Genomic DNA, 23,366 nt, shown 5'->3' with positions numbered 1-23,366 from the left:
CAGATTAAGTTTTTTACTTGGAGTGGTGGGTGCCTGGAATGCATTGCTGGAGATGGCAGTGGAGGCTGGTACAATGGGGACATTCAAAAGACTCTTTGATTGGCACATATCAGAACAATAGCGGGTTATGGGTGTCAGGGAGGGAAGGATTAGATTGTTGTGGAGTAGATTTACACCGGTTGGCACAACATGGTGGGCTGAAGGGCCTGTACTGTGCTGAAATGCTCTCTGGCCTAAGACTTGAACTGTTGCGCCCTCCACCAATGCTGCCAGACCTGCTTTTTTTCATCCCTGGTTCGTTCTCTGCAGGGGCGCTTTATGCCTCTGTGGGGATCTCAGACTGGCCACAGCATTGAATTGGTGTGGTTAGATCTTGCATTCTTGGAGATGGAGTGAAAGGGCTTCCAAAGTCCACACTCGCAAACTTTTTCGAACAGGACTAATGATTATTACTCCTGCCACCTTTCAGATGAAATTCACTTCGCCTTGCTTTTCCGGCCCCATTGATGAGGCTCATTATTATACTGCTCGGAAATCAAAGCTGGATAGAGGGCCTACCCCTATTGCATGGAAGTGCTCATATACAACTGTGAATATTTATTATCCATCCACTTTTTATATCTATTGTCTCTTTTTAATTCAATTGACCATACTATTGTCGTTTTTAAAAAAAATTTAAGTACTTGATCAGCTGCAGCGAGTATGAATTCCAGTGCACGTGTACATTGTGCAATGTACAGGACAATAAACTCATAATCATTATTCCACGTTACAGCCCATTGTTCATCTTCCCATTCTCCCACTTTTCCAGAGGCTGGTCTCCATGAACATGCCGATGAACAGTGACGGCACGGTCACCTTTAACGCCACCCTCTTTGCACTCGTTCGAACGGCCCTCAAAATTAAAACTGAAGGTAGGCAAAGTGGCGCAGTCGGGCAAAAGGGGGACCCACCTTGATCCTCCCTCCCTCCTCTTGAAGCAGCAGAAGTGAGGCAAGGATGTATTGGAGAGTGGGTGTCGCGAGAGTGGACCACATGGCTTGATGCTTGATCTCAGCACCACTTCCCTGCATTAATCCCATCTGATAGCCAAAGATACGCCCCACCTCAGCTTAAAAATATTCGGCAACTGAGCCTCCACTGTCTCTTGGCTGGAGAATTCAATGAAAATCACTGCCCTCTTTATGAAGGAATTTCTTTTTTTCTCAGTGTTTTCCGATCAGTTGGGAAGATGGGCCAAGGAGCGACAAATAGAATTTAACTCTGACAAGTATAAAGTATTGCAGTTTGGTAAATTAAACCAGGGTAGGACGTGCCTTGTCTGCCAAAGCAACCTCATGTCTTCTTTTTGACCTCCTGATTTATTTCTTAAGCTTCTTGCATTTTTTATACTCCTCAAGTACTTCATTTGCTCCTTGTTGCCTATACCTGCTATACATCTCTCTCTTCTTAATCAAATCTACAGTATCCCTTGAAAAGTAACGTTCCATATGCTTATTAACAACGTTTAATCCTAACAGGAATGTACAAAATCTGTACTCTTAAAATTTCACCTTTGAAGACCTCCTACTTACCAAGCACATCCTTGCCAGAAAACAACCTGCCCCAATCCACATTTTCTAGATCCTTTCTCATTTCTTCAAAGTTGCCCTTTCTCCAATTGAGAATCTCAACCCGAGTCCCTGACCTATTCTTCTCCATAATGATCTTGAAACCAATGGCATTATGATCACTGGGCCCAAAGTGTTCCCCTACACAGACTTCTTTCACCTGTCCTGTCTCATTCCCTAATAGGAGATCCAGTATTGCATTCTCTCCACTTGGTACCTCTATATTTTAATTTAGAAAGAAATGAATACATTTGACAAACTCTAACCCATCCAGCCCTTTTACAGTATGGGAGTTCCAGTCAATATGTGGAAAGTTAAAGTCACCAACTATCCCAACTTTGTTTCCTGCAGCTGTCTGCTATCTTTCTACAGATTTGCTCCTCCTATTCTAGGTGATTATTGAGTTGTCTATAATACAATCCCATGAATGTGGTCATACCTTTCCAATTCCTCAGTTCAACCCATTTAGCCTCAGCAGACGAGCGCACTTGTCTGTCCTGTCTGAGCACTGCTGTGATATTTCCTCTGATTAAGAATGCTATTCCTCCTCCTTTCATCTGTCCCCTCTATCACATCAAAAAAAACCAGAACCCCAGAACATTAAGCTGCCAGTCCTGCCCCTCCTGCATCCAACTTTCACTAATAGCCACAATGTCATAATTCCACGTGCCAATCCATGTTCTAAGCTTCTCTGCCTATTTTAAAAATTAATTTTTAAAATATTTAGACATACAGCATGGTAGCAGCCCATTTTGGCCCATGAATCCGGCTGCCCAATTTATACCCAATTAGCCTACACCCCTTGTACATTTTGAATGGTGGGAGGAAACCAGAGCCCCTGGGGTAAACCCACGCAGACACAGGGAGGAGATACAAACTCCTTACAGACAGTGCAGGATTCAAACCCCGGTCCCAATCGCTGGTGCTGTAAAGGCGTTGCATTAACTGCAACACCAATTGCGCCGGCCCTACAATACTCCTTGCATTGATAGATGCACCATGATTCCTGTCTTGATATGCAAGCTTAACATGACCTTTATTCACCTGCCGCACCCCCCCCCCCCCCCCCATTATCCGCTCTGGCACTCTGCTTCCCATCCCCCTTCATATCTAGTCTAAACCACCTGGAGAGCACTAGCAAACTTTCCTGCAAGTATATTAGTTCCTCTCCAGTTCAGATACAGACCTGGTACAGGTCCCACCTTCCCTGGAAGAGAAACAATAATCCAGAAATCTGAAGCCCTCCCTCCTGCACCACGTCTTTAGCCACATATTAAACTGCATTATCCTCCTATTCCTAACCTCACCAGCATGTGACACAGGTAACAATCCTGAGATCACAACCCTGGAGATCCTGTCCTTTAACTTCACACCTTTTCAGAACTTCATCACCCATCCTGTCCATATCATTGGTCCCTACATGGACCATGACATTTGGCTGCTCACCCTTCCTTGAGAATGCCATGATCTCAATCTGAGATATCCTAGATCCTGGCACCTGGGAGGCAACACACCATCTGGGATTCTCGATCACTTCCACACATCCTCTTATCTCTTCCCTCACTGTCAAATCTCCCATCACTACAGCTTACCTCTTCTCCTCCCTGCTCTATTAGCCACAAGACCAGACTCACAAGACCTGACCTCCCTGGCTTGCCCCTGGTAAATTGTTCCCTTCAACAACATCCAAAATGCTATGTGTTGATGAGGGGAATGGGCATAGGGATATCATACATTGGCTACTTGATCCCTTTCCCTCTCCTGACTGTCAACCTGTTACTGATGGGTAAGGTAGTGGGGAAGGCATCTGGCACACTATCCTTCATTGGGTGGCGTTTACCGTACAAAAGTTGGGATCTCATGATACAGCTGAACTGTGTGCAGTTCTGGTTGCTCAGCTATAGGAAGGACATCAGTAAACTGGAAGAGGTGTAGGGAAGATTCATTAGGATGTTGCCGGGACTGGAGGGGTTGAATTACACAGAGAGGTTAGATAGGCTGGGCCTCTCTTCTCTCAAGTAAGAGGGGCTAAGGGGTGACCTTATGGAAGTTTATAAGGTCGAGGGAATATATAGTACTTTTTCCCCAGGCTAAATGCTTCTAGAACTAAACGTCAAGGTGAGATGGAAAGGATTTAAGAGGGCCCTGAGGAGGCAACCTTTTCACTCACATCTGGAACAAGCTTCCAGAAGACACTGTCAATGCAGGCACAACAACATTCAATAGGTGTTTGGACAGATTATGGATGGAAGAGTCTTAAAGGGATCTGGATCAAATGCAGGCAGATGGGTTTTGCCCAGAATGCCAACTTGGACAACATGGACGAGATGGGTCAAAAGGCCTCATCTGTGCTGTATGATTCCATGACTTGGTCCTGTATGGATGATTATCCTTGCATTGAAGCCTGTCGATACTTTGAATAATTTTGTCTGTTAATATGTGGTCATGTCTGATTCTTTGAAACTCAAAAGTGTGTTTAGGCTTGGCCTCATTTACCTCTCAATGGATAACAGGTCTCTCTTTGATCGAGGAAGTGGCTAAGTGGTCCCTCTGTCAAAATAACTGAGTCACACAGAGAGAGAGAGAGAAAGAGAGAGAGACCTGAGATGTGACAACATTACAGGTCAGGCTCTGTATAAGCAGGAAGTGACCTTTATTCTTTCATTAAAAGCAGGGGTTGTAGTTAAATATGAGATTTCAAATTCAAGCACTTGTATACACCAAGGGAGCACAGTTAACTTACACTGAGCTGTGGGCTAACAGGTTAGTTACTGTGGATTCATCGAGTCGCAGAATCATACAGCACAGAAACAGGCCATTTGGCTCATCGCGTCCATGCTGACCAGTATTTTCCCATGCAAGTCACTCCCATCGTCCAGCAGTTGGCATTCGATGAAGCGCCGTCTAAATGAATTTTAACTTTGAGATCCAGCACGGTAGCAGGGCCTTCTCACCCAAACACACCCAATTAACCTACTGATGCCAAACATCTTTGGAATAAGGAAGGAACAGGGAGCACCAGAAGAAAACCCACACATGTCACAGGAAGAACATACAAACTTCTTACAGACACAGCAGATCCGAACCAAGGCCGTTGGTGCTGTGATAGCATTGGGCTAACTGCTAACTATAGTTGATGTACAATGTATGTATGCACCACCATTCTTACTTGCTGCAGTCAAGCCAGATACTTTGTTTTACAAAAAGCAAGTACCTGGAACACATTGAATTAAATTGAAAAGAGATGAAGTATACAAGAGATAGATGAGAAATATTCTCTGTTACCATAGTGCAGAAAAAAAGTGATGCTACAACAGTGCAGACAGTCCTTTTGCATAACAAGGGGAGTTCCAGAGCTTGACTGCTGTTCTCAAAGCCTGAGGTGCTGGCCTTCAGGCTTCTGCACCTTCTGCCCCAAGATAGCAGGTTGTGACCAGGGTAATGGGGGCCCTTTATGATGTGCCTCACATTGATGTCTTCAGTGGTTAGGACCCCTCTTAACTGCTTTCAGCAAATCTGCTTCGACCACTCTCTCAGGTAGTATATCTCCTTGTCTACCTCAAATCCCCTCTTAGTCACTTCCCCCTTACCTTTAATCTGTCTTCTAGTTTTATTTGCCTTTCCTGCAGATTACCTTACAATTTTTCATCCTCCAGATATACTTATGTTGTCATATTGTCTTTGCAACCAGGAAATTTTGAGCAGTCTAACGAGGAACTGAGAACCATTATCAAAAAGATCTGGAAACGCACAAGCATGAAACTACTTGACCAAGTGATCCCCCCAATTGGAGGTGAGTGGTCATGGGCAAAGAGAGAGAGAGGTGGGGGGGGGGGGTGTTGGAGAGAGAGAGAGAGAGAGAGAGAGAGCTGGGTCTAGTGGAGAAGTAGCAGTGACTTTGAAACTGGCAGCAACTCCTGTGCCTCACAGAGAGCAGGGGTCGAGGCTCCAAATACCAAAGTGGGAGCGGCAATCTTTGCTTCTCCCACCACCAGCCATTAATCCTGGCTATAACGACACTGACGGAAAGGACGTGTTTCTTAGTTGAAGCATACAGCGTGGAAAAGGCCCTTTGGCCCCCCGTGTCTGTGCCAGCATTTACACTAATCTGACCTGGATTCCTTTTCCTTTTTTTCTCCCATATTTCCATTGACTGACCCCAGATTCTACCACTCACTGACAGACAGGGAACCAATTACAGCAGGCAATTTACTCACCAACCAGCTCGTCATTGGGTTGAGGAAGGAAATCTGTGGAGTCATGGTGAGGATGTGCAAGCTCCTCACGGACAGCATCCAAAATCAGGATTGAACCCAGGTCACTGGAGCTGGGAAACAGGGGCTCTGCATGCTGGGCCACTCTCATGCTCAATGCTTGAGTTTATTTGAATGATTTTAAATTAGCTTGACTTTCCCATTTAAAAACTTTTCCGATATTAAAGTATGACACACAGTAATATTTTTTCCAGCTTTCCTTTTGCTCATTTCTGATCCGGAATATCAGGAGATTGACAGGCGCCTAATCAGGACAGGAGTCTTACCTGGGTATCCGGTTTCTTAACCCCCATTATGGGTGGGACTTATTCTGATCCCTGTGTGATGGGTTTAACGTCGCAGATGTCCCTGTTCCCAGCAACGATGAGAAACACTAAAGCAGCAGATGCAGGAATCTTGAGCAAAGAAAGGAGGAACTCATTAGTCAAACAGCTTAAAATCTCCTCAAAGGATCCTGACCCGAGACATTGACTCACCATTTCTACCCACAGATGCTGCCCTGTCCTGCTGAGTGAGCCCCTCCAGCAATTCTTTGATTCTTCAGCCTCGCTGACAATTGAACCAGCTTCCTGCAAAGAGTCCAGAGCTGGGGGATCTCAGCAGGTCACACAGCATCCATGGAAAGCAAAAGGCAGTCAATATCTCTGCCCTAAGCCCTTCATCAGGAGTGCTGCCCATCATGTAGACGCCTGAGAGCAGATGGAAGAAAGGAAAGATGAGGTGAAGGAGGAGGGGGCAGGGGGCCAAGAATGAAAGCTCTCTGATAGGAGAGGGATGGGAGTGGGGAGCTGGAGGAGAGGGGGCAGGGGGTTGAGGGATTGGTGGAGGGTGTTTACAGAAATTGGAGGTCAATATTGATGCCTTCTGGTCATAGACTGCTAAGACAGTAGCCCCAACCTGGTAGTACATGAGTCCATGGACAGACATATCAGTGTGGAAATGGGTTGGCCACTGGGAGGTCCTTGCTGTTGCAGCGAATAGAGCGAAGGTGAACCCCTAACCTTCATCTGGTCTCCCCAATGTAGAGGAGGTTGCTTCAGGAGCACCGGATACAGTCAATGACCTGTACAGATTCAAAAGTGTTGCTTCACTTGGAAGGACTGTTTGGGGCCCCGAATCGTGGAGAGGGCGGAGGTGTGGGTGCATTTATTGTGGTCACAGGAGTAGGTACTAAGGGGTGATAAGAGGGAAGAGATGAATTGACAAGGGAGTCCCAGACTAAGTGGACCCTGCAGAGAGGGGAAGGGAAGATGTGTCAGGTGGTGGGATCCCGTTGGAGGTGGCGGAAATTGCGTAGAATGATGTGTTGGATGCGGAGGCTGGTGTGGTCACGGTTGAGGACAAGGGGAATCCTGTCCTTGTTGCATGTGAGGGGGAAGGGGCTAGGGCAGATGTGTGGGGAAACAGAGGAGATGCAGGTGAGCGATGAGTTGATGGCAGTAGAGGGGAAGCCAAATTTAATGAAGAAGGACATCACAGATCTCATGGAAGGAAGCCCTCATCCTGGGAGCAGGAAGAATTGAGAGGAAGGTATAGAATCCTTACAGAGGACAGGTGTAGGTGACTGGGAATCAGTAGATTTACAGAAGATATCTACAGATAGCTTGTCTCCTGCAATGGAGATAGAGAGATAGAGAAAGAGGAGAGGGAGTTATTGGAGATGGACTAAATGAATTTTTGGGCATGGTGGAAGTTGCCAGCAAAGTGGATAAACTTGACAAGCTCATCATGGATGTAGGAGGCAGCACTGAATTGATCATCAATGTCACAAAGGAAGAGTTGATAAGCCTTGCTTGTGTAGCCTTGCTTCATATCAAACAAAAATACAGGCTCAGTCATTTCTAATACGCCTAACAGAGAAATTCTTCAAGGAGTTAAAGAAAATAATAAGGAAATTTTTATGGAAAGGGGGGAAACCGAGGATAGCACTAGATAAATTAACAGAATGGTACAAACAAGGAGGCTTACAACTACTAAACTTTAAAAATTATTATAGAGCCGCACAATTAAGATACCTATCAGATTTTTATCAAACAAAGGAAAAGCCAGATTGGACCAGATTAGAACTAGATAAAATAGGGGAGAAGATACCTGAACATATACTATATAAATGGGATGAAAAATTGGTACAACGTAGGAATTCACCAGTATTGCATCATCTGCTCAACATTTGGAAGAAGATTCATGTAGAAAGGAATAAAACAAATTACCAACGACCAAAACTAATATTAATGCAAAATCAGATAATCCCTTTTACAATAGATAACCTTTCCTTTAGAGAATGGGAGAGAAAAGGGATCAAAAGAATAGAAAATTGTTTTTCGGGGAAATAAATTATTATCCTTTGAACAAATGAAGGATAAATATAATATAACTCATGATACAATGTTTGCATACTACCAACTGAAAACCTACTTGAAGGACAAATTGGGAAACAGTCTGAGGTTACCAGAAGGAAGCAATTTTGAATATGTGATTACAGACACAATGATAATCAAAAAAATTGTAACAAACATGTACATAAAACTGCAAGAAAAGGAGAATGAGGAAACAAATGGTAAAACTAAACAAAAATGGGAACAAGATCTAAACATAAAGATAAAGAATGAAACATGGGAGAAGCTATGCTCCGGAACTGAGAAATACAATAAACACGAGGTTACGTATGATACAATATAACTGGATACACAGTTATATTGGCTATACATCACACCTCAAAAGTTAAATAAATGGGACCCAACAGTATCAGACAGATGTTTTCGCTATAAAAAGGAAACGGGAACAACAATTCGTGCAACTTGGACATGTGAGAATGTGGAAAAATTTTGGGAAGATCTAAACCAGATATTAAATAAAATCACAAAAAGCAATATACCAAAAAACCCAGAGATCTTTCTCCTAAGTAATATAAGAAACAAAGAATTTGGACTTGATTTGGATGGAGCACAAAAAAGATTTGTTATGATAGCCCTAGCTGTAGCAAAAAAATGTATCATGTCAGCCTGGAAATTAGAAGATAACTTGAGAATACAACAATGGTATATAGAAATGAATAAATGTATTCCATTAGAAAAAATAACATATAATTTAAGAAATAATATTACAATATTTGAACAAATATGGGAGCCATACATGAAACACAATAGAGAAATCCTACCATGGACTTCCACCACCTAAAATGACAGAAGGAGAAGATGATGAAAAGAACTGACTCAGTAAAATTTCTTGTTTATTTTTATTAAGTGACAACATTGTTTAATGGGTTTAATGTATCTTATAATTTGAACTTTAAATAAATGGGAAAGGGAGTGAGGGAGGGAGGGAAGGGAGGGGGAAAAAAGGGAGAGAAAACGACACTGTATATATTTAAGAAGAAAAATGTTTGTATGTATCTTGGTCAATATGGTTTATAGTGTGAAAAATAAAAATTTTTTAAAAAACAAAAATACAGGCATAGCTGGGACCCATGTTGGTGCCCTTCGCTACACCTTTGATTTGGAGAAAGTGGGGTAAGCCAAAGGAGCAGTGACTGAGAGCAAGATCAAGCTTTGCCAGGCAGAAGAGGGTGGTGGTGGTGGAGGGGGAGGCTGGTTTGGTCTGTAATCCAGGAAGAAGCGGTGAGCCTTGATGCCTTCTTTATGGGGGATGGAAGTGTATAGGACTGGATGTCCATGGTGAAAACGAGGCTGTCCAGCCTTGGGAACCGAAACATGTCAAAGTGATGGAGAGCATGCGAGCTATTGCAGATGTAGATGTGGATTGAACCGGGGCAATAAATTGGAGTCGATTTAAGATGATATCAATCCAGTGGGGCAAGAGCACATGGAAACAATGGGTTTGTGAGTTATCTGTCAGAGGTAACGCATTCCCACTAGACTGCAGAGCCTGCGGCCTTGGTTCTTGCAGCTGTTTGTTGAACAGATCGTTTTCGTACAGCTGGGGATTCAGAGACTCTTTCACCCTCAAGGTTGAAGTGTGAGGCTCTTACACAATGTTGCTGCTTGAGGAGGTACAGAACGGCACAGATGGGGAATGGAAATTGTATTATTTATTGCCACATCTACCAATATACAGTGAACTACAGTAAAACCCCAAGTATCCGGCACTTAAGGGGATTGGTAGATCTCAGATAAATATATTTTCAGTTGCTTGAAACATAAAATGCCTAACTAATACACCTGCATTAAGAATAAGCAGTTTAAAAGGCAAATATACTATACTGTACATACACTGAACAGATTTCATTTACATGAATATATAAACCTTAAAGCATTTTTATTTATTTTCAGTCACATTCTTTGAAAACATTTTAACCATTGCTGCATCGGTAGGTTCCTCCCTCTCTGCAGAGCCACCTGAAAGACAAACAATAACATTATAGATAATTAGCCCCTCCTCAGGGGTTCACAGATAAAACCTCTGACTGGGGTGACTCTTACTAAGCAGGGATAAGGAAACACTTTAAGAGAGTTACCCCAATGGCGAGCGGCATCAACCAGCTCCTAATCCTGCACGATGCCATTATTGTTTCACACAACTTTATTCAAACAGCTTCTACAAGCAAATCACAACCAAGGCCCTCCGCTGACTGAATATTTGCTCCCATCTTCCACCAAAGGGTTATGTGTTACTTCAGAGAACATTTACTTTTACAATTTTAAACTTGTGTATTTTTTTGCCTCTTATTTTATTCTTATATATTTTAAATGCTTTTATTTATTTTCCTCAATCTTTTTTTTTGCCGGTTGCTTGAATTCCAGATACCATGGTTTTACTGTACTTTGTTTTGCATGCTATCCAGGCAGGACAACCTATCCATACTGTGGGTAAGTTTTAAATAAAATACAAGTGCAGAGTTCAGAGTTATGGAGAAAAATGTTCTGTTAAATCAATGCAAGGCTTCAGTTATTATGGCAGAAGTAAAGATCAAATGTTTTCCACTCAGATGATGAAGTCACTGTGGGCAAGTTCTATGCCACCTTCCTCATCCAAGAACATTTCAGGAAATTTAAGAAGCGCCAGGAGGAATATTATGGAATTCTCCCTTCGAAGAAGAAGCAGACTCCGAATGAAATTGAGCTGCAGGTAACACCGGAACAAAGGGAATGGCAGGGATAAGTCAACAGAGAAGGGGGTTGAGTCAGTGGGGGAAGGGTGGTCAGTGAGGGGATGGTCGAGAGAGGGATCAAGGGGGTCTTTGGTGAGGGGGAAGGTCAGTGAAGGGGGCTTCAGTGAGGAGGAGAGGAGGGTTAGTGAAGAGAAAGGCCAGTAAAATGGATAGTCAGTGAGGAAGAGGGTTAGTGAAGGGACAGGGTCTGGATCATTGAGGGGATGGAGTGTGGGTCGGTGAGGGAATGGGGTGTGGGTCAGTGAGGGGACGGGGTGTGGATGAATGAGGGGACGGGATGTGGGTCAGTGAGGGGACGGGATGTGGGTCAGTGAGGGGACGGGGTGTGGGTCAGTGAGGGGATGGGGTTTGGGTCAGTGAGGGGACGGATGTGGGTCAGTGAGGGGACGGGGTGTGGGTCAGTGAGGGGACGGGGTGTGGGTCAGTGAGGGGACGGGGTGTGGATGAATGAGGGAATGGGATGTGGGTCAGTGAGGGGACGGGATGTGGGTCAGTGAGGGGATGGGGTGTGGGTCAGTGAGGGGATGGGGTTTGGGTCAGTGAGGGGACGGGGTGTGGATGAATGAGGGGACGGGATGTGGGTCAGTGAGGGGACGGGATGTGGGTCAGTGAGGGGACGGGGTGTGGGTCAGTGAGGGGATGGGGTTTGGGTCAGTGAGGGGACGGATGTGGGTCAGTGAGGGGACGGGGTGTGGGTCAGTGAGGGGATGGGGTTTGGGTCAGTGAGGGGACAGGGTGTGGATGAATGAGGGGACGGGATGTGGGTCAGTGATGGGACAGGGTGTGGGTCAATGAGGGGACGGGGTGTGGGTCAGTGAGGGGATGGGGTGTGGGTCAGTGAGGGGACAGGATATGGATCAGTGTAGAGAGTGTTAAGTGATGAGTTGGTAGGAGAGTCTCGGAAGGGGTGGACTCCTGGAAGAGGCTCTGTGGGGGAGGTCAGTACCCACGTCGCTCAGTCGTGTGTGGGTTGAAGTCGCTGAAGGTCACACCCCTCACTCTGTCTGACCCCAGGCTGGATTGCGCAACATCGAGGAGGATGTGGGAGAGGAACTCCATCGCACGGTGTCCGGTGAGCTGCCGATTGATGAAGGAGAACGCACCATGGAGGACGGAGCCTTGGATGAGACGATATACCGGGTTGGTCACTTTAATAGTGGAACTGGCGCAGTTCCAGGAATTGTACAGGCTGTCTTCCAGCATAAGTTTACAAACTCTAGAGAAGCTTTTAATTAGACAGAAACTAACTTAACACATTCTCCCTTTTTGATTATTTCATATGTGGGATGCTCATCTATTAACTATATTGGGTTCTTGTGAAGTAACGTGTGCAGACTTGATTTCCCTCAGTGTACCTGTTGCGGAGTGAGTGCCTTGAGGGTTCATTAGATTGCTTTGTTGGATAGTGGGTTTGTTGGTGAGATCAGAGTGCACATGCAGGGCTATCTGCCCTGGAGGTCAAATTATCTCTTTGATAGCTTGCTGGGTTTGCCTCCCTTATCCAAAGATGTGGAGGCTGATAGATTCATTAGTCTGTGGTTTGTGGCAGAATCTGGGGGGAGTTAATAGGTGTGCAGAGATGTTTTCCAGGGGTGTCTCTTGGTTGTGGGATGAGGGGCCCGTTTCCATGCTATGAAATGCACAGAGTTCATTTGGAGATTGGGAGGGTGGGCACAGAGTCACTGTACAGTCAAGGACCAGGGTCACAGACCCCAAATGTAGAATTGGTCACTAATATAACATAGAAATCTGTAGTACAGCGCAGGGCCTTAGGCCGAAAGTGTTGTGCTGAACTAATAACCTGGCTCAAATATACCAACTGCATAAGCTTCCATTTTTCTTAGTACCTGCCTCCACCACTGTTGCTAGCAGCGCATTCCATGAACCCACTACTCTCTGTGTGGAAAAACTTACCTCTTACATCCTCCTTGTACTCCAAAGCTCCTTAAACTATGCCCCTTGTGTTAGCCATTTCAGCCCTGGGGAAAAGCCTCTGGCCATCCACACGATCAATGCCTGTGATCATCTTGTACACTTCCATCAGGTCACACCTCATCCTCTGTTGCTCCAAGGAGAAAGGACCAAGTTCACTCAATCTATGGGCTGCTCTCCAATCCAGCTATCATGATTGTAGATCTCTTCTGCATCCCTTCTATATCACCCAGATCCTTCCTGTAGTAAGGTGGCCGGAAATGAACACAATATTCTAAGTGCAATCTTCTAGCTGCAGCATTATGTCACGGCTCTTGAACGCATTCCCCTGGTTAATGAAGGCCAACACTCCATCTGCCTTCTCAACAGACCTATCAACATGTGCAGCAGGTTTGATTGCCCTGTGGACAGGAACCCCAAAAAAATGAAAAAGTGGTGAATCTTTGAAGCTATCTATCAGGACAGATGAGGAGATTCGTCATTGTGTATATCCGAGATGAATTGCTTAACTTTGGAGATTAAAGGAATCGAGAGAAATGAAAATGGAGGTGTGAAAGGGCCCAGTGTTGGGGAAGCATTGACAAAGGGCGATGGGCAAGTTCCTATTATGCCTGAGCAGCCATGCCTGGAGCTGCTTCACAGGCTGAGACCATCCCATTTGTCCTTGAGAAGGTGGTGGGGAGCTGCTTTCTCGAACCACTGAGCTGTGGGTATACCAACGATGATGTAAAGGCGAGAGTTTCAGGACTGTGACGTGGCGAATGTGAAGGAGTGACAATATATCTCCGCTCACATCCGTGCCCGTGACTAAGGTGGCCTGTTTCCATTTCTGAAACATCACCCCAGTCGGCCCTTGTTTAGATCCCCCACCGCACAGGAATATTAAACCTCTCAACTTTGATTTTATTAACCTTTCCACGCTGCGTCTGCTCCACTTCTGAGTAGCGCACAAAGTGTTGGAGAAACTCCAGCAGGAATAAAAGGCAGTTGATGTTTTGGGCTTGATCCCTTCTCTAGGAAAGTCAAAAAACTAGCCAGGTAACTGAATAAAAAATTAGGGTGGGGGTGGGCGGGGCGCAAAATCGATAGGTGAGGAGCACAGGCGAACAGATAAGAGGTCATATAAAGGTGGAGACCGAAGGGAGGATAGAAGCTGAGAAGTGATGTGGAGAGGGCTAAGAAGAGTGGCCCTCTGATAGAAGGAAGGGAGGGTCAGGAGTTGGAGTAAAGGAGAGAGAGGGATAAGGGAAAGAGAGAGACCCAGGGGAGTGGGTTAACAGAAATTGGAGGTCGTTAGTAATGGCAACTAGTTCAAAGTTCCTTTTATTGCCATGTAATAATACAAAAAAATGTAACGTACTTGATATATTTCAACTTTTGGAACAAAACCTATGATTGTAGTAGAAACATCGAAATGGTGGAGGAACTCTGTGTCCGTTGGAGGTGAAGATGTACCTTGAAGAAGTGCTTCATAACTTCAAGAAGGGCTCTGGCCCAAAATGTAGGTTATCTATCTACCTCCCATGGATGCTGGGAGACCTGCTGAGCTTCTCCAGCATTTCTGTGGTTTTTTTTTAATCACTTCAACGTCGTAAGGGCAAGCAAAGGTTGGAGAATTCCAAGACGGAACATAAGGAGTGCTTCTCTAATTTGCAGATGGCCTCAACCATGAGGCCATGGGCAGACATGTCAGAGTGGCAGTGGGGTGTGGAATTGAAACAGCCGGTCACTGGGAGGTCTTTTGCTTTTGTTGCAGACAGAGCAAAGGTGCTCAACGAAATGATCTCCCAGTCGGCGTCCCATCTCCCCGATGTGGAAGAGGCCACATCGGGAGCACTGGATGCAGTAAGTGACCCCTGCAGATTCACAAGTGAGGTATTGCTCCATCTCTCATGCCCAACCCTCCAAATCACCTCTGCTCCTCGGACCTTTCCAACATCCCAGAATTTTAACTGACAGCAGCTGAGTTCCTAAGTCCTGGACTTCTATCTGCTGATCTAACATACAAATGAAGAGCAGGAGTAGGCCACTTGGCCCCTCTAACCAGCTCTACCACCGAATGGCATCATGGCTGACATGATTGAAACCTCAACTCCACATTCTCAGCCACCTTGGGGAACCTTTTACACCTTTAGCTCATCAGGACCCCCATCTTTCTGTCTAATTTTAATGTTTTTTTTTAGTTCGGATCTCCTTTTTTTTCACTTTTGTCAGTTCCTTCCTTTTGTTTCATAACATCACGGCTGATCTTCCACCTTTGCCGTGTTCTTGAGCACCCTCCCATTTACCTTGATGCTCCAGTGAACCACTAGACACAGCGTCAGAATAAAAGGACATCCCTTCAAAATAGAAACGAGGAGAAGTTTGTTCAGCCAGAGAGGGTGGTGAAGCAGTGGAGTCCATTGCCACAGGTGACTGTGGAGGCCACATTGTGTAGATTTACATCAGATAGGTTCGTGATTAGGAAGGGTGTAAAAGCCTATGGGGAAATGGAAGGAAAATGGGGTTGAAAGGAAGAATACATTTCAGATTCATATTTATTGTCAGAGCACATACGATGTCAAATACAACCCTGAGATTTCTTTTCCTGTGGATGCGGCAGAATTACCACTAATTGGTAGGGCAAAAATTAAACTGTACACAGTGTAAAAATGTAAACAAATAAAAGAAATGTAAACAGCAAACTGACTGTGCAATACAGAGAGAACAAAGAAAATCAATAAAGTGCACAAGCAAGAGTCCTTAAATGATTCAAATGATGGAGCAGACTCAATGGGCTGAATGGCCTAGTTCTGCTGCTATCTCTTATGGTCTTATCCCTGTAATATCCAGAAACCTAACCTTCTCTGCTTTGACTTAAGGCTGAGCAAGCAGGTAATAAAATCTAAAAATTTGTCACCCTCTACTTGAAGAAATGTTTCCCCACCCTGTCCTCAATCACTGACCTCTTTATTGTGAGGCTGTGAACCCTGGTTTTGAAGTCATCGCCCCTGGGTGACATCATTCAGTCGTCTGCCCCATCGAGCCCGGAAAGTATTTGATGTTTCATTGAAATCGCCTCTCATTTGCTAAAGTTGAGAGTAATAACAATCCCATAATTGACGTATATCCTCTTTTTGCACAAATAGACCAGTGGTTTTCAAACTTTTTCTTTCCACTCACATACCACCTTAAGTAATCCCTTACTAATCACAGAGGACCTGTGGCTTAGTGATTACTTAAGGTGGTATGTGAGTGGAAAGAAAAAGTTTGAAAACACTGTTTTAATCAACCCTCATTGACTCATTATGTGCACTGTTTCATAACTCCAAAGGAAATGGGCCAATGACAATTCAGCTCAAGCAAAATATTTCAGTAACAATCAGGTCTAGATCAGTGGTTCTCAACTTCAGGTGGGACGTGAGTGGAAAGAAAATGTTTGAAAACCATTGGTGTAGACAATGCTCCAGGTGTAACTTCCCAAGTGCCTATACAATTACCGGAAGCTATGTTTTGATAAAAGCCAGCATGCTATTCCCTCCTTATTTCACTTCACCTGCATGTTAGCTTTCAGTGATGTGTGTGTATGGACAATAAGGTCCCTTTGAACACTAACGTTTTCCAATCGCTCATCATCAACCAAGCAGCTTTTCTGTTTGCTGCGCCAAGTTTGATGACTTCCCATTTTGCCACATTATATTCCATTTGCCACCTTCTCACCCCCTCCCTGAGCTCTTCCATATTCTCTTTACCCCTCCCCCCCCCTCGCAATGCCATCTTGTCTGGTGTCATCGGCAAAGGTGGACAGGGTGAGCCAAAGGACCCTTAGATAATCAGAGCATTCACTCCCTCTGCACCCGCCCCTTTCAAAGGGCTGAGAAAGAGGAAGCAAAAGAAATCAATCTCTGCATTGCAGATCACAAGATCGTGGAATCTTATCGACTTCTCTCCTGGTACTTTTTGACAAGGACAAATTTCCTTCCTCATTCTTAATCGTTGATCTGTTATTTCTGCCTGGGGGCTTTGCACCATCTTCCTTGAAAACAGACTCAAAATGTTGGCTATTTCTTTTCACCCCATTGAACTTTCTGCTTATAAGCTGCCCTTGTTACTTTCTTTTTTATTTCCCCACCCCTCCTAGAGCTCTTCTGGTCATTTTATACTTCTCTCTAGTTTACTCTCATATTCTATCTACCATTAATAGCCTGAATGTGTCTGAGATTGTCTGATCTTGGAAGCTAAGCAGGCTCAGGCCTGGTCAGTGCTTGGAGGGGAGACTGCCTCAGAACACGAGGTGCTGTAAGGGGTGCTGGACAAAGTGGTGACTCTCTGTCTGCCTGACAGTAGACAAAGTTAAAGAATTTCATGCATGTTACATTCTAAATGTTGTATCATGTGACAATAATGGAATCTTTACCCTTCCCATACCGAGATTTAAAATGCTCCCATTCTTGGCCTTCTAATGTTGCCAACTTGATGCTATTTCCTTTGGCTTAATACTATCTACAATTTCTCCTGTTGTCTATGGCCAAACAAGTTTGCCTGTTGAGTATTTTGCACCCAAAAAGAATACAAATAGTCTCAGGTAGACACTTGGTTTTGGTGTCTTGATGCTGTGTCAATGAAAGCTGTGTCGTTTCAGCTAATTTAACACAAAGTGTGTTAATTTGAAATTAAATAGTTCCTGTACTTCTGTGGTGCTAAAAGTCTGTCTTTGCACCCTGTTTATCAAGAGAGCAGGAGGACTGTTCGGAGATCAAGTTGATTCCTACCAAATGGACAGAAGTGGATCCTATCAGCACCAAGTGACGAGCCAGCGACCTCTGCAGTTCAGTAAATCAGAGGGTGGAGGAGAGGAGGCAGAGAGCCCCAACAGCAGACTGACGGACCTGTCCTTCAATACAAACCAGTTTTTCCCATCAACCGAGAACAAGAACATGAACAACTCCAACACCAAAGGCTACAGCAGGTCAGATTGAAATTAAGCAGCGTATCTGTGGGTCAGGACTAGTAGAAGTGACGTGGGGCAGTGGGCGCACAGGTCAAAGTGATGTGGGGGAGTGTATACACAGGTCAGAGCAGGTAAAATGAATGTGGGGCAGAGTGCACACGGGTCACAGCAGGTAAAAGTGATGATTGTGTGACTTGGTACAACAACAACACCATCTACAAATTTGCTGACCATACCATGGTACTGGGTTGTATAAAATGTGGTGAGGAGTCACAACGTAGGAGGGAGAAAACTTGGCTGAATGATGTACTAACAACAACCTCCCACTCAGTCACCAAAACCAAGAAGCTGATTGTAGACTTTAGGAAGGAAAAATACAGTCAATTTGTTTACATTTCTCTCTTTTGTATATGAATCTTTTCTTCAGTACTGCCTTTGCATCACTTATAAGTAGAAATTCTGCCTCACCCGCAGGGTAAAGAATCTCAGGGTTATTTGTGATGTCGTGTATGTACTCTGACAACAAATTTGAACTTTGTATACACCGGTCAGAACAGGTAAACATAATGAAGGACATACACAGGTTAGAGCAGGTAGAAAATGATGGGGTGTAGTGAACATGGAGGTCAGAGCAACTAAAGGTGCTGTTGGGCAGTGTATACACAGGTCATAGCAGGTAAAAGTGATCTGGGGTAGGGTATATACAGGTCAGAGCTGGTAAAAGTGATGTGGGGAAGGGTATATAGTGGCTAATGTAGGTGAATAAGATGCAGACTGAAAGTCAAAACCACCTGCCTTTCTGGCTGAATCCACATGCCTGATCAGATACACAACACCTGATTCAATTCACACACTCTCTGTGAACCCTGCAACTGATTGACACATTACATGTGCCACAGATCACAACCTTACACAGATGCTAATGGCCTTGTTCAGATCGAATTCACTGACTGTGTTCCCACATACCTTGCTGTAATCACTCTTCTCAGTAGGGGTTTACATATTGGACTGTAACATGAGTTTTCTACTTGTGTCCAGGCCAATTGGTGGGTAGAAATTTTTAAAAACTGCATGGGTAGGGAAACCACCTCGGAGGTGAATTGCCGACCTGTATACATGCACTGTGCAGTTGTTGCTGGTCAATTTATAAGCGATTGATGGCTGTCTGGGTGTAAAATGACATCAGCGCTTGCGTGCATTGGCTGTCTTCCTTACCTATAATCCCTCACACCGCTGGAATGCAGGAATATTTCCAGCAATGTGGGGGATTATGGGTAAGAAGGGTGGCCATTGCTCCTACCCCATCTCCATTCCCTGCTGGCCCATTCCGTTCCACTGACAGCCCACACTGGCCCTGACAGCATTCCAATTCCGCGCTCGCTCCTGCCCGATTCCGCGCCAACCCCAGCCACTTACCTTTCGGAGGCCAATACAGGGAACAGGGTATTTCTGTGGGGCCTCTGGTGACACAGTGAGTGAGTGACACATCACTCACCATGTCACTGAAGGGGTAGGAGTGCCCTTAAATTGGCCAGTTGCTGTTCAACCAGATAATTTAGAGTCCAGTCTGTAAGGGGCTGCAGTGGCTCACTGCACGGATAGGGATACACAGGTCCTGAGCAGGCCTTCCAAATGCTTACCCTTTAATGTTTATACTGGCCTGTCATATATGTGACTAAGACCCGAATGAGAAAGATTTTTTGATATTGTCGACTGAAATATCCCTCAATTTCAGTGACTATTGTTGAGGGTTGCCCACCATGTATTTAGTATCTGCTGGGTATTCCATCTCATCATTTTCAGCCCTTCTTACAGCTTCCATATTATTATGTCATTTCTGTGGCTTTTGGGAAACATTCAATCAGATCACTCTGGCGCTCCTTAAAGCTAGAAGTTGGAGAAGAGTGATCTAGGAAAGGCCATTCTATTGGACATATAGTTGGGGGCAGTAAGAAAGGTTTCTATCTGGCTTCTTTTCTACCGAGTGCATCTCTCTTCACCTCCTCATTTCATTGCAGGTATTACTACGAAGATGAATTAAATAAAGAAATTACAACTTTTGACATTGTTGGTGAGCTCGATGCTCAATTGACTGAAGCTGCGCAACAGTCTCTCCTAGTGTCAGGTCAGTAAAATTGCAGCTTGTTTACACCCAATTACAGTAATTAATAAAAATTAACAAATTGACACATTTAACAAAATACCTCACTAATTCTCAAAATCATGCCCTAAACTCTCATGGATTATTAAAATAGGATTGATGCACAAGTTTTTACAAAAAAAGAATAGTGTTTCATATTTCTTGGAAAGAGGTCTCAACTTGCAGAGACAGCTCACTGAAAAGAGCTTCCACTCCTTGTGAGCTATGTTGGAACTGTGACCACTCAATCACTGCCGAAAAGATGGTGAGTGAACTGTTGGAGGAACAACAGTAAAATTCTGATTATCAGCTCTCCGATAGTTTGGAAAATCCAATGCTTGGGCATCGGGTTCTCATGCTAATGTTTCCTGCAATCCCTTAAAATCACCTAGTTCTAGTTCACTGGGAACCCATTCCCTGCAACTGCTTTCAGTTCACCTGGGTCTAGTTCACTAGGAACCCATTCCCTGCACCCGCTTTCAGCTCATATGATTTTAATTCACTGGGAACCAATTCCCTGCACCTGTTTTCAGCTCACCTGGTTCTAAATCACTGGGAAACCATTCCCTGCACCTGCTTTCAGCTCACCTGGTTCTAGTTTACTGGGAAACCATTCCCTGCACCTGCTTTCAGCTCACCTGGTTCTAATTCACTGGGAACCCATTCCCTGCAGCCGCTTTCAGCTCACCTGGTTCTAATTCACTGGGAACCCATTCCCTGCATCCGCTTTCAGCTCATCTGGTTACAATTCACCGGGACCCCATTCCCTGCACCCGCTTTCAGCTCACTTGGTTCTAGTTCACTGGGAACCCATTCCCTGCACCCGCTTTCATCTCACCTGGTTCTAGTTCACTGTGAACCCATTCCCTGCACCTGATTTCAGCTCACCTGGATTTAATTCACTGGGAAACCATTCCCTGCACCTGCTTTCAGCTCACCTGGTTCTAGTTCATTGGGAACCCATTCCCTGCACTTGCTTTCAGCTCACCTGGTTCTAAATCACTGGGAAACCATTCCTTGCACCTTCTTTCAGCTCACCTGGTTCTAGTTCACTGGGAACCCATTCCCTGCAGCCGCTTTCAGCTCACCTGGTTCTAATTCACTGGGAACCCTTTCCCTGCACCCACTTTCAGCTCATCTGTTTCTAATTCACTGGGAATCCATTCTCTGCACCTGCTTTCAGCTCACCTGGTTCTAATTCACTGCGAACCCGTTCCCTGCACCTGCTTTCAGCTCACCTGGTTCTAATTCACTGCGAACCCGTTCCCCGCACCCGCTTACAGCTCATCTGGTTCTAATTCACCGATAACCCATTCCCTGCACGTGCTTTCAGCTCACCTGGTTCTAATTCACTGGGAACCCATTCCCTGCACCTGCTTTCATCTCACCTGGTTCTAGTTCACTGGGAACCCATTCCCTGCAGCCGCTTTCAGCTCACCTGGTTCTAATTCACTGGGAACCCATTCCCTGCAGCCGCTTTCAGCTCACCTGGTTCTAATTCACTGGGAATCCATTCCCTGCACCTGCTTTCAGTTCACCTGGTTCTAATTCACCGATAACCCGTTCCCTGGACCTGCTTTCAGCTCACCTGGTTCGAAATCACTGGGAAACCATTCCCTGCACCTGCTTTCAGCTCACCTGGTTCTAGTTCACTGAGAACCCATTCCCTGCAGCTGCTTTCAGCTCACCTGGTTCTAGTTCACTGAGAAACCATTCCCTGCACCTGCTTTCAGCTCACCTGGTTCTAATTCACTGGGAACCCATTCCCTGCAGCCGCTTTCAGCTCACCTGGTTCTAATTCACTGGGAACCCATTCCCTGCAGCCGCTTTCAGCTCACCTGGTTCTAATTCACTGGGAACCCATTCCCTGCATCCGCTTTCAGCTCATCTGGTTACAATTCACCGGGACCCTATTCCCTGCACCCGCTTTCAGCTCACTTGGTTCTAGTTCACTGGGAACCCATTACCTGCACCCGCTTTCATCTCACCTGGTTCTAGTTCACTGGGAACCCATTCCCTGCACCTGATTTCGGCTCACCTGGATTTAATTCACTGGGAAACCATTCCCTGCACTTGCTTTCAGCTCACCTGGTTCTAGTTCATTGGGAACCCATTCCCTGCACTTGCTTTCAGCTCACCTGGTTCTAAATCACTGGGAAACCATTCCTTGCACCTTCTTTCAGCTCACCTGGTTCTAGTTCACTGGGAACCCATTCCCTGCAGCCACTTTCAGCTCACCTGGTTCTAATTCACTGGGAACCCATTCCCTGCACCCGCTTTCAACTCATCTGGTTCTAATTCACTGGGAACCCTTTCCCTGTACCCGCTTAGAGCTTACGTGATTCTAATTCACTGGGAACCCTTTCCCTGCACCCACTTTCAGCTCATCTGTTTCTAATTCACTGGGAATCCATTTCCTGCACCTGCTTACAGCTCATCTGGTTCTAATTCACTGGGAATCCATTCCCTGCACCCGCTTTCAGCTCATCTAGTTCTAATTCACTGGGAACCCATTCCCTGTACCCGCTTAGAGCTTACGTGGTTCTAATTCACTGGGAACCCTTTCCCTGCACCCACTTTCAGCTCATCTGTTTCTAATTCACTGGGAATCCATTCTCTGCACCTGCTTTCAGCTCACCTGGTTCTAATTCACTGCGAACCCGTTCCCTGCACCTGCTTTCAGCTCACCTGGTTCTAATTCACTGCGAACCCGTTCCCCGCACCCGCTTACAGCTCATCTGGTTCTAATTCACCGATAACCCATTCCCTGCACGTGCTTTCAGCTCACCTGGTTCTAATTCACTGGGAACCCATTCCCTGCACCTGCTTTCATCTCATCTGGTTCTAGTTCACTGGGAACCCATTCCCTGCAGCCGCTTTCAGCTCACCTGGTTCTAATTCACTGGGAACCCATTCCCTGCAGCCGCTTTCAGCTCACCTGGTTCTAATTCACTGGGAATCCATTCCCTGCACCTGCTTTCAGTTCACCTGGTTCTAATTCACCGATAACCCGTTCCCTGCACCTGCTTTCAGCTCACCTGGTTCTAAATCACTGGGAAACCATTCCCTGCACCTGCTTTCAGCTCACCTGGTTCTAGTTCACTGAGAACCCATTCCCTGCAGCTGCTTTCAGCTCACCTGGTTCTAGTTCACTGAGAAACCATTCCCTGCACCTGCTTTCAGCTCACCTGGTTCTAATTCACTGGGAACCCATTCCCTGCAGCCGCTTTCAGCTCACCTGGTTCTAATTCACTGGGAACCCATTCCCTGCAGCCGCTTTCAGCTCACCTGGTTCTAATTCACTGGGAACCCATTCCCTGCATCCGCTTTCAGCTCATCTGGTTACAATTCA

General features: G+C 45.3%; 1 protein-coding gene across 5 annotated transcripts in view; it reads left to right on the top strand.

Moving 5' to 3' along the window:
* The window catches only part of LOC138764868 (voltage-dependent L-type calcium channel subunit alpha-1S-like), a 170,133-nt gene that overhangs the window by 125,352 nt on the left and 21,415 nt on the right, over positions 1-23,366 (top strand). For 3 of the 5 annotated variants that reach the window (XM_069941271.1, XM_069941268.1, XM_069941266.1), the window contains 7 exons: positions 812-914; positions 5,302-5,403; positions 10,645-10,710; positions 10,830-10,969; positions 12,027-12,152; positions 17,657-17,892; positions 19,893-19,999. In XM_069941271.1, the coding sequence (XP_069797372.1) occupies positions 812-914; positions 5,302-5,403; positions 10,645-10,710; positions 10,830-10,969; positions 12,027-12,152; positions 17,657-17,892; positions 19,893-19,999 (880 nt within the window). The remainder of the gene's footprint in view (positions 1-811; positions 915-5,301; positions 5,404-10,644; positions 10,711-10,829; positions 10,970-12,026; positions 12,153-17,656; positions 17,893-19,892; positions 20,000-23,366) is intronic. The other 2 variants (XM_069941270.1, XM_069941269.1) reach the window with 1 other exon arrangement.

The sequence above is a fragment of the Narcine bancroftii genome, chromosome 5, assembly GCF_036971445.1.
Source record: "Narcine bancroftii isolate sNarBan1 chromosome 5, sNarBan1.hap1, whole genome shotgun sequence".
In the NCBI taxonomy this organism is placed as follows: domain Eukaryota; kingdom Metazoa; phylum Chordata; class Chondrichthyes; order Torpediniformes; family Narcinidae; genus Narcine; species Narcine bancroftii.
This window is presented reverse-complemented; position numbering and strand designations above follow the sequence as displayed.